This window comes from Electrona antarctica (genome assembly GCF_951216825.1).
Source record: "Electrona antarctica genome assembly, chromosome: 11".
In the NCBI taxonomy this organism is placed as follows: Eukaryota; Metazoa; Chordata; class Actinopteri; order Myctophiformes; family Myctophidae; genus Electrona; species Electrona antarctica.
In genome coordinates, this window is record NC_136792.1 from 21,632,162 (window position 1) to 21,649,309 (window position 17,148).

The following is a 17,148-nucleotide window of genomic DNA, read 5'->3' on the forward strand; positions in this document are numbered from 1 at the left end:
ATTGCCTGCCATAAATCACAGATCTACAAGCTGATCAGCTTGTAAATCTGCAATTTACTGAGCACGATCGACACCAGCATGCAACTAATTATGAATCAGGCTTAAGCTGGCAGAGTTCAGAGTCAGACCTGGGCCTTTCAGAGTGAGGGTCAGGGACAGTGGGACACTGCACTGGGACTTCAATTTCCTCACCATAGAACCATAGGATTCAGATTTTATGTTATTAAAAATCACCTAGAAAACAAAATTCTAAAAGCTTAATTCCCTTTTCCCTCCTAGGGAATGTGGCCTGTCTGTCAGCATTTATAATTTTGAACTTTCTGTCTACACAGAGGCACGCCTTTGGGACGACCAGTCTTGCCAATGGCTCAATACATACGTCTGTGCCATGGATGCAGCTGGAAGATTTTAACCTGACGATTCATTGTCACACAATAATTGGGATTAAAAGAGAATTCCCTGCTAGAAGGCTTTCTTACCTGTCTTACCTTTCTTTGTAGTTGTTACGTCCCCACCAAAGAGGTCCAGGTGTTTTTTTGAGCAAAAACTCCTTATTGGCTATTTCCCCTCCCATAAGCCCTCAATGAATTGCATTGAATTGAATGGGAATTGAATGGGGCTATGGGGTGTTGTGCTAATTCGCTTATTTCCATCGAAATAAGTAGTAAAGTGTGCCACTTGGGATATTATTTACATTATGAAGAGAGGATATATACAAAAAAAGAATTATTTTGAGCGATAGAAATAAGCGAATTAGCACAACACCCCATAGCCCCATTCAATTCCCATTCAATGCAATGCAATTCATTTAGGGCTTATGGTAGGGGAAATAACCAATAAGGAGCTTTTGCACAAAATAACACCTGGACCTCTTTGGTGGGGGGTAACTACAAAGAAAAGTAAGAAAGCCTTTTAATATGGAATTCTCCTTTAACAATTAAATTGTTTTTTTTGGCATTGAACATTAAATAAATTGGCATTTAAAATAATAAAAGTTCAAATAACACAAAGTGTTAAAATGTCTTTACTTGCATCATAAAATCAAATAAAAATAATAAAAAATCATTTTTGAAATAAATTGTTCTGTGGGGTTTCTTTCCATTATTTTGTGACTCAAATTACTACCACATTCAGTACTTTGAGCTATGCTACAGTATAGGGTTTCTCAACGTGCGTTTGTGTTTCTGCTGCTGCACCAATAAAACCTGCTCATCAGGAGCAGATAGGCGTTCAATGTCTTGCTCAAGGTCTCTTCAAATATAGGCTGCCAGGCTGGGGATCAAAGCGGGAACCAAAAGTATGTTTAGTTAATATTGGAAATCAATTAAAACCCCCAAAGAAACCATAATCGTACATTAAACAGGCTTCAGCAGATGGGTAGGCCTATACTTATCTACTAAATGTGCTTAGCAGTGCGATGAGTACTGTTGTGTCCACTTTAATATAAAGGTTCACTATATGTTGTTTTTTTACATCACACTAATATTATACATATATACACACACACACACGCACACGCACACGCACACGCACACACACACACATATATATACATATATATACATACATATATATATATACACACACACACACACACACACACACACACACACACACACACACACACACATTATACACATTCCTTTCACAAGCTAATAAGAGATTTTTTTAAATAAATATATTTGTATTAATTCGTTTCACACAGATCACAAGGACCATTATTGTCTGTGTACTTTACTGACTTTTAAACTACTGTATATAACAACTTGGGGAGATTAATTACCCCACATCTATCCAGCTATAGGGGCACCTTTTCTACTATACACCAACAAAACAAAGAGGGGTGTATTGTGGGTTTGCTTGAAGAAAATCTCTCAAGACAATGACAATTCAGCATTTACATTTTTATATTGCGGTTTTGTGTTCAGAGCTGAAATCCAACATCTTTAGACATCATTTTCTTTGTCCAACATGAGTATGTTCTCTGTGAAAACAGTTCAATTTATAAAAGAGCTCATAGCTCATAGCTTTTATTTGCAGAATAATATGGAGCTTTGTTTTTATATAAAGAATTTTGAAAGACAAAATCCACACTTAAAATGAGCTTATATAGGCAAATCAGTTTGTTAAGGCGTACTATAAGAAAATATTATTATGACCCTATTATTATGACCCAACTCATCTATCGTGTAATCTGAATTGGGCTGTGATCATCATGACATGTGTAAAAAAAAAACATGCAAACAAAGATTTAGCACTTCCCTCCCCAAAGTCTGGTGGGAATGAGTCATGACTCATGCAGAACAGTAATGTCTACTGTACAGAAATGTTCTCTGCTTGGTTTAATACGCCCTGTTTTAGGAACTGGGTTGGTCGGGTGTGTTTAACACCTTTCTGGAATGTGGGAAGACAATGGCAAAACTCTACCTACATAAATTAAAATTGACTGAGAGAACCGGTAAAACAGGCTGGTTTTCTCATTTGACAAATTAACACACCCAATGAACATGTTTCTGTCTGTTGAAGTAAATGGCCACCTGAGAGTTGTCACCAGCATGCATGTCCGACTGTCCGCGTCTCAGTGTCTAATCAAGGTCACAGAGGAGAGGGAGCCCTGATGCATGGATGGACAGTAGGAAGGAGGACAGGGAGAGAGAGCTGACATGTAGAGAAACGCAGAGGTACGTACTGGTGTTTTATATTAACCAGCTTTTGAGTTGGCAGGTTTCTTGTTGCCTGTCGTGTGGCAGCGGTGGCCGAACAGTTTGCGGAGCGGTCTTGATACCGGAAGGTCGCCAGTTCGTATCCCCGGACCGGCACGTTAAAATTACCACCGCTGAAGTGCCCTTGAGCAAGGCATTGAACCACTACCATGAAATGTTCTATGAGCAGGGCCTGGCTGTAAACAAGTATCTGATGCTTAGTCCAGTTACCCTGGGTAAATATAGTAACTTTACTTTGCTTTGCTTTGAGGTGAACATTAGCACCGGGGCTGTAAGAAGTGTGATTTGATCGAGTGCAGCTGTGCTCCAATCACCGCAGGGCACTTGATTTTAATTCTTTGCTAGTAGCATCATAGCTGTCACCATCACCACAGTTCCCATTCACATAGGCTACTATCTCACACATTGGTGTATCGATTCTGTCAATTAATTGAACAGATGAATAAACAGATGTACTGTTTAAACATAACATGCCTCAGACTGCCATTGCAGAATAGTTTGTATTTGTCAAGTTTGTTTATAATTCATTGTAATGAATTGTTTTAGTTCTCATAACTCATAATCAAAGGTATATATATGCACCCTGCATTCTCTATTTGAAAGTTATACAAATAAACTTTTATTTATTCGTATTTCTCCTTCTTCACTTTTTTCTTGATATTCTTATTAGAACTATGTGTCATTTCCATGTAGCTCAGTATAACAACAATTAACAATTCCTTCACCAATTATTGTTTATCCTATTTTTATTGTAAATAAATTATATCTGTAATTGTCAGTATTTCTCTCTGTCATCTCATCTTTCTGTTTCTGAAGGTCAGACTGGCTCTCAGCAAATGGCAACTCCCAAACTCCGAGGGCAGGTCTCCATTGCCATGGCTGGTACAGTTTAGCTTTGGTAGGTATTGTGTGGTCTGTTTGCCACGTAGAGGCACCGTTGCACCCATCTCTCAGCCCAGCGCAGGTGTTCTGGAGGCTGATGCTTGTTTGCATGCTGTGTACTGGCCTGTGGATGTGTGTCCTTGCCTTGAGGTGCTGCCTGAGTTTCAGACACAGAGAGGTGAGTCCAGCCGCATGTCATGACGTCCAGCTCATGTCATACCCTACCTCAAATATAGCTTACTTACTGTTATTCCAATGACATCTTGGTACTGACTTCTCCAGCCTGCATGGTCATACCATGAACTATCAAAATGGGACCCAATGCCTCTGCATGACACTCAGCCTTAAGGCTTGAATTGGGGGAAGGTCCCTGCAACATGCTAGCGTCATGTCCAGGGAGTGTACATCATGGCTGGAGGATGTACTTGTACATCATGCTGCCTCATGCTGCTGCAGAAACAGGAGATTCTGTTGACCCTGTGGGCCACATGGCTCTGGAACTCTGTTTTTAACCCGGTGTGGCAACCCAGGGGAGAATAGGCAAGATTCACAATAAAATAAGAGGCTCAGAGTCAGAATCAACATAAATTGTCTTTTAACGTGTTAGGGAAAGGGGTAAACGGGGCAAAACATCAACTCAGGGTTCCTCCTGTCTGGGGCTTGGGCTTTTAGTCCTGTGGGCAGAGCAGAGAGAGAGCTAGTGACTATATGGTATTCAGGGGGTGGAGAGTGCTGTAGGCTCTCCCTTGTGGAGTTCAGTCGGCTTGTGGAATATCCATTATACCAGCCTCCTCATGAACAGAGTGATTCCTGCTTCCTCACTCCTCCATTAGTCCAAACTGACTCCCCAGGCAGCTTGGGCGTCGGCTATTTAAAAGCTTCTGTTGATTGCCTTACTGGCTGCAGGTGCGTCCATGTCCAGGCTCCCATTGGCTGCAATACCTGTACAGGGTAATATACTCCCTCTATTACCTCCCCCAGCCTCCTTATGTGGGGAATAGGCCTGGCTGTTTCCCCTGGTCTGCCACACACCCTCCCTTCCAGCTCCAGGCAGAGGCCAGGGAGCGTCAACAAACCAACAGCTCTCATCTCTCCTGGACAGGGCGTCTGCGTTTCCATGGGCCTTGCCCGACCTGTGCTCAACAGTAAAGTTAAAATTCTGCAAATCCAAAAACCATCTTGTCACTCTTGCATTACTGTCCTTAGCTGTTGACATCCACTTTAATGGTGCATGGTCAGTCACCAGTGTAAACTTCCGGCCCAGTAGATAATAGCGTAACTTGTGTAGAGCCCATTTAATCGCCAAACACTCTTTCTCTACAGTGGAATAATTCAGTTCATGTTTCTGCAACTTACGACTTATATAGACCACTGGGTGTTCCTCTCCGTCCTGGCCTTGAGATAGTACCGCTCCAATCCCTGTTCCTGAGGCGTCTGCATGCACAACAAAGGGTATTTTAAAGTTAGGTGTCCTCAAAACCGGCTCTGTGCATAGGGCTTTCTGGAGGGTGGCGAATGCTTCCTCTGCCTCGGCCGTCCAGACCACATGATTTGGGAGGCTTTTCTTGGTCATCTCATTTAGAGGTACTGCAATTGTAGCAAAGTGGGGAATGAAACATTGATAATAGCCGATTAGGCCCAAAAATGTTTTTACCTGGCGCTTAGTGGAGGGTTTAGGCCAGATTTTTACCGCCTCCACTTTCCGGAGTTGTGGTTTCACATCGCCTCTTCCTATTGTGTAGCCCAGATACTGGGCCTCCTCTAGGCCCAGGTGGCACTTCTTGGGGTTGGCTGTCAGACCAGCGTGCCGCAGGGCCCCCAGGACAGCTCTCAAGTGTCCTAGATGGGAAGTCCAATCACTGCTGTAAATTATAATATCGTCAATGTAGGATGCCGAATACTCACGATGGGGTCTGAGGATTCTGTCCATCATGCGCTGGAACGTGGCAGGCGCTCCATGGACCCCGAAAGGCAGGACCCGGTAGTGGTACAGTCCATCCGGGGTGGAAAAGGCTGTCTTCTCCCTGGCAGCCTCAGTGAGGGGCACCTGCCAGTACCCTTTAGTGAGGTCAAGGGTCGATATGAAGCGGGCCGGGCCTAAACGTTCAATAAGCTCATCCACTCTGGGCATAGGGTAGGCATCAAAATTGGAGATCTCATTTAATTTCCTAAAATCATTGCAGAACCTCTCAGTGCCATCTGGCTTGGGAATTAAAACAATAGGGCTTGGACTTCCGGTAGGATGGTGGAGGAAGGAGCTGCTTGATTAGCGAGCTCCCCAAGGTTGGTCAAAATAAGTTAAAAATACCACGTAAAAACAGATTAAAAACGAAAAAGGTATGACGAGAAATGAGTGGTGAACAACAAGGAAGCCGTAGGATAACTCGAAGTTATAAAGCAGATAAGCAAACTAAAGAAAACAACGACGGGAGTGGACTGGAAGAAAACGCCGAAAGCAGCATGGCGGAGAACTACACCGAAGTGATACGGGCCGGGCTCGCTGATATCACCAGAGAGCTAAAGACTTTTAAAGAAGGTATACAACAGGAGCTAGCAACGTTTAAAGAAGAACTGAAGAGGGAAATGAAGGAAGAATTCACAAACTATCGTAAAATAGTGGACCGGGAGCTACAACAACAAGAGGAAGAGGTGACTAAGCAGAGGACGAACATGGCCGAGGCGCAGACACGGATATCGGAGGTGGAGGACTGGAGGACGGGAGCGACCGAGGCCATGATGACAATGGTGGAACATATTGAACAACTACAAGAAAGACAATTGAATGCCGAGGCCAAATTATTATGAGGCCGGGGCAAGGGCCACTAAATTATTGGCTAAACGTATGCGTAAACAACAGGCATTGAGCAATATTAGCAAAATTAGAGACCCTGAGACAAAGGAACTAACAACTGAACCAGAGGAAATAGAGAGGGTTTTTAAACGGTACTATGAGAAGCTGTATACACAGCCCGAACAGGCAGAGGAACAAGAAATGAAAACGTATTTAGATCAGTTGGACCTGCCACACATAGGGGTAATGCAGAATCGTATAATAACAGCTAATATTACAGCCGACGATATTATGGAGGCAATTAGTTCCTTTAAAAATAATAATGGGTGATGGGTTCCCTGTGGAGTGGTACAAAATGTACAGAGAAGAGTTGGTACCTATGCTAGTAGCATCCTTTAATTGGACCCTGAAAAAACATAAAATACCACCATCTTGGTCCGAAGCAATAATCTCAGTAATACCAAAGCCAGGAAGGGATAAAGAGCAATGTGGGAGCTATAGACCCATATCTATTTTGAATGTGGACTACAAAATATACACCAAAATTATATCTAGGAGGTTAGCAGACATAGCAAATGAGATGTTGGAAGAGGACCAGACAGGCTTCATAATCAATCGCCAGACTCATGACAATGTGAGGAGAACTATACATGTTGTAGACCAGGGCTGGGCAACTGGCGGCCCGGGGGCCACATGCGGCCCCCACCTTCACTTAATGCGGCCCTCAGGTTAATGTCAGAATGCTGATATAATGTTGATTTCAGCTGTTACAATTCCACAACATGCAAACATGACCCGCTGTAATTACTTCAGTCTAAATGTGTAGCTCAATGCTCAACACAAGTATAATTAAAGGCATTTGAAATTACATAAAAATGTTAATTTTCAGGATTCCAATTCAAAAATAGCACAGTAATATATGGCCCCAGGGAGTGAGTGTGGAAATATAGTGGCCCTCTCCATCGTCAAAGTTGCCCACCCCTGTTGTAGACCAAGCACAGAGGACTAAAACAAGCACTTTATTAGTGAGTGTTGATGCAGAGGCTGCATATGATAGGGTCAATTGGAAGTTCCTTTATGCTGTATTGACAAGATTTGGGTTCAATAAGGAAGCATTACAATGTGTAAAATCATTATACCAACAACCTACGGCTAGAATTAAAATAAATGGGAGCTTGTCTGGGAAATTCAACCTACAACGATCGACTAGGCAAGGATGCTGTCTTTCGCCTACGTTATTTGCGTTTTTTATTGAACCCTTAGCACAAGCAGTGAGAGACAATGAAGGTATACAAGGTGTGACGGTAAACGGTAGCGAACACAAGATAGGACTTTTTGCCGATGATGTAATTGCCTTCCTCCAGAGACCAAATGACTCACTTCCTGTTTTAAGCAAGGTATTAGAAGAATTTGGTCGTTTGTCAGGATACAAGATCAACATAGCCAAAACACAGATTTTGGCTTTAAATTATGCTCCAAATGCATCTATAAGGGAAGCCTTCAACTTTGATTGGGAACAAAAAAGTATTAAATATTTGGGTATAAACATAACGAAAAAATTGTCTACATTATATAAAGCCAACTACGATAAATTAAATCAGGAGATAAAAAGAGATATTGAACGATGGGCTACTTTGCCACTAGACCTGAACTCAATTTTACAATTTACAATTTAGGCATTTAGCAGACGCTCTTAATCCAGAGCGACTTACATTAAGCAATAACAAAAAGCAAGGCATACATCACATGTATAAAAAGTAGTTATCATGAATCATGCGTAAACTAAGAACGTAACAGTGGAGTATCTATGTAAACTATACATACTATACTATATAATATATTATACATGTGTACTATAAAGTGCTATGACTACATAAAGTGCAATTCTAGAGCTGTCTACATAACAAGCTATAAGTCTGTTTAAAATACTATCTAAGTCTACATAATGTGCTATCTAAGGGGCTAGGCTAGGGCAAGTGCTACGGGCCATGGTGGAGTCTGAAGAGGTGGGTTTTCAGACTACGGCGGAAGATTGGGAGTGAGGCTGCAGTTCTGACTGCAATGGGAAGTGCATTCCATAGTTTTGGAGCCAGAAGGGAGAAGAGTTTGGGACGTGTGGAGCGTTGTCCCGGCGTTTTTAGTGAAGGTACCTCCAGCTTCCCTGCGTTGGCTGATCTGAGTGAGCGGGAGGGTTTGTAGGGTACGATCATACTTGTGAGATATGGGGGGGCCATGCCTTTGGTTGCTTTGAATGCCAGCATCAGAGTTTTGTATTCTGTGCGGGCAGCGACCGGGAGCCAATGGAGCGAGCGGAGAAGGGGGGAGACGTGTGAGAATTTTGGCTGGTTGAAGACCAAGCGTGCTGCGGCATTTTGGATCAGTTGGAGGGGCTTAAGTGCACATGCCGGTAGGCCAGTAAGGAGGGAGTTGCAATAGTCAAGTTTTGACAAGACTGTTGTCTGGATTAGGAGCTGGGCTGACTCCTGGGTGAGGAACGGTCTAATTCGTCGTATGTTGTAGAGTGTAAACCTACAGGATCTAGTGACAGCTGTGATGTGTGTTTTGAACGAGAGCTGACTGTCCAGGACAACACCAAGGTTCCTGGCTGTCGGGACAGACTTTACCAGGGCGTTGTCTACGGAGATAGTTAGCTCCCGCATAGGGCAGGACTTAGCTGGGAAGAACAGAAGCTCAGTCTTGTCTGGGTTCAGCTTGAGGTGGTTGGAAGACATCCACTGTGAGATGTCAGCCAGGCATGCAGTGATGCGCTCTTCTACCTGGGTGGCAGAGGGGGGGAAGGATAGAAACAGTTGTGTGTCATCGGCATAGCAGTGATAGGATATATTGTGAGCAGAGATGATGGTGCCAAGGGATTTAGTGTACAGTGAGAAGAGGAGGGGACCAAGTACCAACTCAAGGTTGGAGGCAGTTAAAATAAATGTATTATCCAGGTTGCTCTTTCTATTCCAGTCCTTACCGGTAGAGGTCCCCCAAGGGCAATTTATTACATGGGACAGAATGATTTCTAGGTTTGTGTGGGCCGGGCAGAGGCCAAGGGTCAGATTTCAGACCCTTCAACTCCCAAAGGAGGGAGGGGGCATGGGTCTTCCCAATTTAAAAATGTACTATCATGCGGCCCAGCTACGATATGTAGGATGTTGGTGTAAACCAAATTATATAGCAAAATGGAAAGATATGGAAAAGGAATTCGACAAACATCCAATACAGAATATTATAGGAGACAAAGAAAAGTTTAAGAAAATAAAACACCGTATTGATCCAATCACCCTATTTACATTAGAGATCTGGTTTAAAATTGTTAAGAAATATAGGTTTGAAGAGGACATAAAGGTTTTAAAATGGATGGCATTTGATAGTTCATTTAAACCTGCAGGACATGATAAGGGCTTTAAAGTATGGAGCAATAGAGGAATGACAGCCTGGTGTGTTTTGGAGAAAAATGGGGCATTGGAGAGTTTCACAGATTTGAGTGTTAAATACATTGGATAAACATGATTTCTTCAGGTATCTTCAACTAAGGGATTATTATATTAAGGAAGTCAAAGGGAAGCCCTCCATAGAAGTGAATGGTATTGTCCAAATTATTAAAAATATATACAAGGGGAAAAATATTCGAATTATATCAGCAATATATACGACTTTGATGAGTGGCAGTCATTCAACAGAATATATTAAAAAGAAATGGGAAGCAGAACTAGACATAGAAATTACAGAAAAAGATTGGGCTCATATGTGGAAAATGCACCAATCATCTACCAATTCACGGATATGGAGGGAATTCTCTTGGAAAAATCTTTGCAGGTTTTTCATAACACCAAGAATTATGAGCAAGCAGTTGAAGCAACAGATACAATGTTGGAGGGGTTGTGGAGATGTAAATGTGGATCACTCACATGTATTCTGGAAATGTCCCAGAATTGAGTCTTTTTGGAAAGTGATACATGATCAGATACAAAAGGTGTTGGGTTATGAGGTGCCTATGAAGTGTGATGTTCTGTATTTAGGAAACTTGATGGGGGGAAAGATACGAGGAGAGGATAGGTATCTGGTAAACATTTTATTGGCGGCAGGAAAGAAGGCTATCACAAGGAAATGGGGACAGAAGGAGTCTCCAACACAGGGACAATGGGAGGAGTTGATTCAGGAGATACAGCTCATGGAGAAACTGACACATCGCCTGAGACTGCAGGAGGAACGAATGGAGAACAAATGGTCCAAATGGACAATATTCAATGACCTGATCATGAACAATGAGGGCATGGGGGAATGAGGAACACCAGAATATGTCTAGGAATATGTGATGTATTGAGCAAGATTTGATACGCATTGTCGACTTTATTGTATTTTTATTTTTTGTTTTTCATGTTTGTTTGTGCTGTGTTTGTCCTTTACTATTGTGTGTTTGTTCAAAAACAAATAAAAATCTAAGTGATAATTAAAAAAAAAACAATAGGGCTTGACCAGGCACTCTGCGATTCCTCAATTATCCCCAAGTCCAACATCTTTTTGACCTCGTCTCTGATGGTTTCCCTCTTAGCCTCAGGGATACGATACGGGCGGAGCCTCACCTTCTTTCCTGGCTCGGTGACTATATCATGTTGTATCACATCAGTGCGCCCCGGCAGGTCGGAGAACACATCTTTAAACTGGCTGGTCAACTCTATGAGATCTTGACGGTGGGTCGGGGCCAGTTGGGGGCCTAGAGGTACCTGTGAGGGGTCAGAGACTGGGGCTTCTGCAATGAATGAGGTTATCGGAACACAGTCAGGGGGGTGCCACTTTTTTAGGAGATTCACATGATAGATTTGACAGGACTTTCTCCTCCCGGGTTGTCTCACCTTATAGTTGACCTCACTGACCTTTTTAACCACCTCATAGGGCCCATGCCACTTGGCGAGGAACTTGCACTCGGCCGTTGGGACAAGGACGAGGACAAGTTCTCCAAGCTTGAATTCCCGTATTTGGGCATTCCGGTTGTAGACCTGGGCTTGAGCTTGCTGTGCCCACATAAGGAGGCTGGGGGAGGTAATAGAGGGAGTATATTACCCTGTACAGGTATTGCAGCCAATGGGAGCCTGGACATGGACGCACCTGCAGCCAGTAAGGCAATCAACATAAATTGTCTTTTATTAACGTGTTAGGGAAAGGGGTAAACGGGGCAAAACATCAACTCAGGGTTCCTCCTGTCTGGGGCTTGGGCTTTTAGTCCTGTGGGCAGAGCAGAGAGAGAGCTAGTGACTATATGGTATTCAGGGGGTGGAGAGTGCTGTAGGCTCTCCCTTGTGGAGTTCAGTCGGCTTGTGGAATATCCATTATACCAGCCTCCTCATGAACAGAGTGATTCCTGCTTCCTCACTCCTCCATTAGTCCAAACTGACTCCCCAGGCAGCTTGGGCGTCGGCTATTTAAAAGCTTCTGTTGATTGCCTTACTGGCTGCAGGTGCGTCCATGTCCAGGCTCCCATTGGCTGCAATACCTGTACAGGGTAATATACTCCCTCTATTACCTCCCCCATGGGGAATAGGCCTGGCTGTTTCCCCTGGTCTGCCACACCGGCCATAAGCAAGAGTTTGGCTTGGTGTTAACCTAAAGTAATCCTAATACTAAAGTTTGCACCAGAAAATCACTTTGTCCTTGTTCCAAATGTGGTGTATAACGTGGTGTATAATGTACATATAGTATAATACTTCTTTATAGTCTTCTTTGTCTACTGTGAAAGCAGCAGTGACTTGTCTTAAAGTACCGTTCTATTATTCAATGCTTGTGTTTAAAATGAAGGTGGAGCCCCATCAAAGGCTGTGGCGAGAGGCTATGGCAGAACACACCGGTTACCAGCAGTACTCATGGTGAGACAATGTACTTCAAGTATCCGTATACATGTCAAAATGACTTCCCGGTTGTGCTATAGTTAATTATTTTGGGGGAAATGTTCAACACGATTTATCACAAAAATACATTGTTAAGACAAAATAACATAAAAATGATACTTGTTGTCAGTGGTTAAAGTGGGGAACTTGACGTTCTCCATCACTGTAGCAACGGCTGGATTCAGTTGTCATTTAACCGTTTCCATGATGTGGCGGTCCACAGACCAACATTAGACAGCCAATGGGGATCTAATATACTGTATATACACACATAATATCTTATCTAGAAGGGAAAAGTCTCCCCTCAAGGCTTTCTACCAAAAAAAAGTTGAGCGCTACTAGATTTTCAGGCTAATAATATATCTAGTACAGAACATCTAGTACATATGTACATATAATTAATGCATTAGTGGATTAATCCTTTTTATTTCAACGTATCTTCTTTTGTGTAGGCTCTCCAGTAAAAGAGGCAGCTCAGACCAGGCTGTTCCCCTGGCTCATGCCCTGGCAGACAGTCTGCTGCTGTGTGTTTTACAGGAGCCACTATTGGACCCCACTTTAGAACACATTCAGGATCTTCTCTCTAGGCTGGAGGTGAGATCGCCACCAGTGCCACTCACAATTTAGTTTGTAGTTTGTTTGGACATGTGCTGCTTGAGATATTTGAATATAACTTACATTTCAGTGCACTATTTGTAATGGCAGGTATGTGTTTGAAATGTGGGAAATGCTGGAAAATGCTTATTTTTTTATAGTAGTTACCTATGTGTGGGTAATGGTGTCTAACATGAGGTGCCTAGCAAGAACAAGAAGTGTTATCATAGGCTCCATAATAATCTGTCACGCTATCAGAATCATGACTAAATAATACAAATTAGAATTAAATATATCTGTAGCGTATAGTGTAAAATTGTCTACTTCACTGTTAACTACTTTTAAACTGGTGTCCATACCGGTATTAGTTTTTCAAAATGTTTGGCTATTTGTGGTGTGAAGAAGTATATAGGGTTTAAGTAGTTCGCACAGATTATTCATCTCAGTTTCCTGTCAAAATATCTGCCCACAGACAAGCGTCTGCTCCCGTGCTTGCGGTTATAGTTAGGTTAGGAGATGAGGTGGGTTGTCATTTGTCGGACCAATGACTTGTCTGAACTACCTGCACCCGAACCTCTGCCCCAAATTTTCCAGAACGGTCTATTATAGCGCCACCAGGAGGCCGACTTTTGTAAAACAAATTTATTGATATTACTCCTCCAGATTCTGTCCAAAGGTCCCGCAAATCGTTACACAGTATCTCTATAGTCATGTGTTCAAGATGGATCTGTCAGATATTTCATATTCCATCCTAATTGGCTAACATTGGCTTTCAAAGTTTGCAGGATTGGCCCGTTTTGAACAAAATGCCTCAAATCATCCAATTGCCATCCAAGGCGTAAGAAGAAATGGCACCCTTTTCACATTGGCCTATTATAGCCACAACCTGACCTGGCCTGGTGGAGACCTGTGCCCCGAGGGGCACTTTTTCTAGTTTTAAATGTGTTGTTTCTTAGTGTTTTTATTATTATTATTATTATTATTATTATTATTATTAGAGTCCAAATCCAGAATCGATTGGATTCCCACCAAGTTTATGTTAAACTTGGTGGGAGTGATCAGTAGGCTGTCCCGAAGTGATTTATGACCATCTGAGCAGCCGTCAGCTGGGTGCTCTCATTTCTGTTTCTATTCTTATTGTTTCATCTTATGAACTGCTTGATTTTACAAATTGCACATACAAAATCATTATATCTTTATTCGGTCAAAGTTCAACTCTGAAGTCTTGCCCTCGATCCTCCCTCAACAGACAGTGTCATCTGCACTTCAGAGGGCTGACATTCTGTCAGAGACACAGCCAGGATGTGTGAATCATCGGGGCACAGACGACCCCATACTGATAGACAAGGTGAAGCACACCAGTGTTTATCTACAGCAGAGGTGAGCATGCATGAAGACTGCTATCTTTTGAGCACTCACCATACATTAACAATGTATAGATAAAATGCTATACATATAACACATAAGTTAGTATGTGTAATTATTTTTTTGTTTTTGTCCAAACGATACTGTCAATATACTAGGTGCATGGCGGCTCAGCCAATAAGTTCACAGACCTGAGTTTGAATCCGACTCCCGTCTTGTCCCACATGTTTCTGCCCTATCTGAAATGCAGCATTAAATGCAAAAATAATAAATACTGACAATATATGAAACATCACTTCAGGATTCAACTTACAGAGCTCATTCATTAAAATAGCCAGAGTCAATGTGTCCAACACTTCTTCTGACAGGATGAGGTCACTGCATAGTCTTCTCCAGGTGCAGGGGGAATTGGAGGCCCATGTGAAGGGCATGCTAGGTGGACTGGAACACCTCTGGGCTCAGTTGGAAGAGCTCCACACTGGGGTCACCCTTACCAACGACAAGGAGTGGAGCCAAGGCCACCGAGATCTGTCCACAGCCAAGATAGAGACTGAGGTAAGGATGTGATGAGAAGAAACAGGTGGATGATGGTTTGATGGACAAGCAGTTGCCTAAAAAGTCTCCCTTTAACATACATCTGTACATAACTTTGTCATTCAGTTTATGTATTGTGCAAAACAGTGTAAAGTAAAGCATTGTAACATTAGTTTGTAAAAATGGCGAAGTGGTTTTAAAGGTGTGATGCATTCAAAGCCTTTTTGGCTCACCTTCAAACATGCCAATGGCTTTTGGTTTGTCTGATACATTTTGGGCATAGATTGTATAATGTGTCATGGTGTTACTATATTTCCCAATGACTCTCTGCTCTATAAAGGTAAGCTTGTGTATCTGCACATGTGTTTTTAGTGCTGGTGAAAGTGCTAAAGTTTGGTTCATAATACTTTGTACTTGTCCGGAGCAGAATTTGTCCACAGTGCTGAAAGAGTACCGGAGCAGACTGCATCACTGCCAGACGCAGTTAGAGGGCAGCACACAACTTCTGCAAGTAAGATTGGGTGGAAAACACGATGAAAGATGTCATTTCAGTAATTACAGATACAGCAGCAGTAAAGACATGCAAATCAAAGCAAAACAGAAGGAAAAACAGAAATCAGTATCAGAAAGGTTCTATTCAGCATGTTCATGTGTTATATGGTTATTTGTTGTGTTCTATTTGGCTGTGTTTACACTGCCTGAGGCAGTAAAGTTCTCCTCTGTTTCACAGCAGCTGACCTGGAGCCACACACATACGAGGCACCGTGTTGGTGCTGTTAATGCAGAGTCCGTCTGGCCCGAGTTGCTGCTGCAGTCCAACATTGAGCAGGTACATTACACCCCCACCCGCAAGTGGTTATCAAAGTGGGGTCCAGAGACCATCAGTGTTTCTTGAGGGGCTTCCAAGTGGACCCTTACAGGTCTGTAACACTGAGAGTGAACAAATGGAACCAAATGGACCCATTTGTACACTCTCAGAGTTATGGGGGTCCTTGAAATTGAAAGGTTTAGATACCACTGCGCTAGACAAACATACATACATACTTGTCGTTCATGGGAGCTCAAAGCTGTCTGTCTCTCTCTCTCTCAGTTTGACATGGTCCAGGAGAGATTTTTCTCCTTGGAACAACAGACGTCTACGTTCCAGGCCCACCTGGACGGACTCGACGGCGGGGGTACTCAAGAGGGTGATGCAGGACCCTTCCCCATAGCTGGGGTTTGTATGCCACCCCTATTCCTTGACGCTCACACCAACACACCCACATACGACTCCCTTCGTACCCTGTGCCAGAGATCAGCCCTGCACTTCTCCACTGCAATTGGACGCCTTCGCAGATCTGGGAAGAGGAAGTGAACTTTTTCTTCTAAGCCCAAAACATACCGGTAGGGACAAAACCTCAATGAGTTGCATTGGTGTGGTTGACCTTAAAAACAGTCTCGTCCCGTCTCGCCCCTTTGGTGTGGTTTGGGCTTTAAAGAAATCAGTGAGACAGACAGTGTAGGAAAGTTAGATAGGAGGAAACGCTTCAAACGCTGAGAGGGAAACAAAGCTGAGAGGGAGACAGCTTAGGAGAGACTGACTGGCAGTAGGAAAGCTACTACTACTAGGATAGAGAGCTGAGAGACAAAGTAGGATAACAGAGAGCGAGACAAGGTAGGAAAGACAGCAGTAGGAAAGCTGAGAGAGACAGGATAGCTACTGTAAGAGGACAACCTTCTGCTTCGGTTGCTGTTGGGCATAAAGTTTCCTGTTAACCTGTTCACCAGTGTTGTTTGGTAGCATGTATTTTAAACTTGAAATGGTACAAAATAAACTCAAAAAAGTGGCCCTCGGGGAACAGGCCTCCACCAGGCCAGGTCAGGTTGTGGCCTCATGGTGGCGCTATAATAGGCCAATGTGAAAAGGGTGCCATTTGTTTTTACACCATTGATGGCAATTGGATGATTTGAGGCATTTTGTTCAAAAAGAGGGAGAAAATGTAGGAGACTTTGATATAGATTTCATACAGCACATGCATCAGTGACTGAATTATTGAGATTTCCAAGAGGGAAGCTTCAAATCTTGACCATTTGAATGGAATTGTAAATGACTGTTATTCATATTAAATTATTGTATCAATGTATGGCTATAAACGGCTGAGCTATTGAATTGCACTTTGTCCGAAACAGATCTAATTAAATTATTATGAGTTACCGGTACGTCATTCAGAACTGCATAATTATTTGACTGCCTTGAACTTCACTTTAGCAGATTTTAATTTGGATCAATATTAAGGAAAATGTTGCATTCAATACTAATACTGGTTAGTTAAATTATATTGTTTTATTCCCATATTTATACATATTTTTTCTACAGTATTCAAATTGTAAA

General features: G+C 42.7%; 1 protein-coding gene across 5 annotated transcripts; it reads left to right on the forward strand.

Annotated features, from left to right (window-relative positions):
* Positions 1-2,570: 2,570 nt before the first annotated feature.
* Positions 2,571-16,968, forward strand: LOC306932354 (uncharacterized protein). Of its 5 annotated transcripts, none has more exons than XM_079514124.1 (9): positions 2,571-2,681; positions 3,540-3,783; positions 12,196-12,263; positions 12,737-12,878; positions 14,128-14,258; positions 14,612-14,798; positions 15,205-15,288; positions 15,508-15,606; positions 15,868-16,968. In XM_079514124.1, exons 1-9 carry the CDS (start codon positions 2,626-2,628, stop codon positions 16,129-16,131), a joined length of 1,275 nt encoding a protein of 424 aa, XP_079370250.1. In that variant the 5' UTR covers positions 2,571-2,625; the 3' UTR covers positions 16,132-16,968. The 5 variants fall into 5 exon arrangements, with proteins under 5 accessions (XP_079370250.1, XP_079370251.1, XP_079370252.1 ...); XM_079514125.1 differs by having other exon boundaries at positions 14,630-14,798; XM_079514126.1 differs by having other exon boundaries at positions 3,540-3,621.
* Positions 16,969-17,148: the final 180 nt, after the last annotated feature.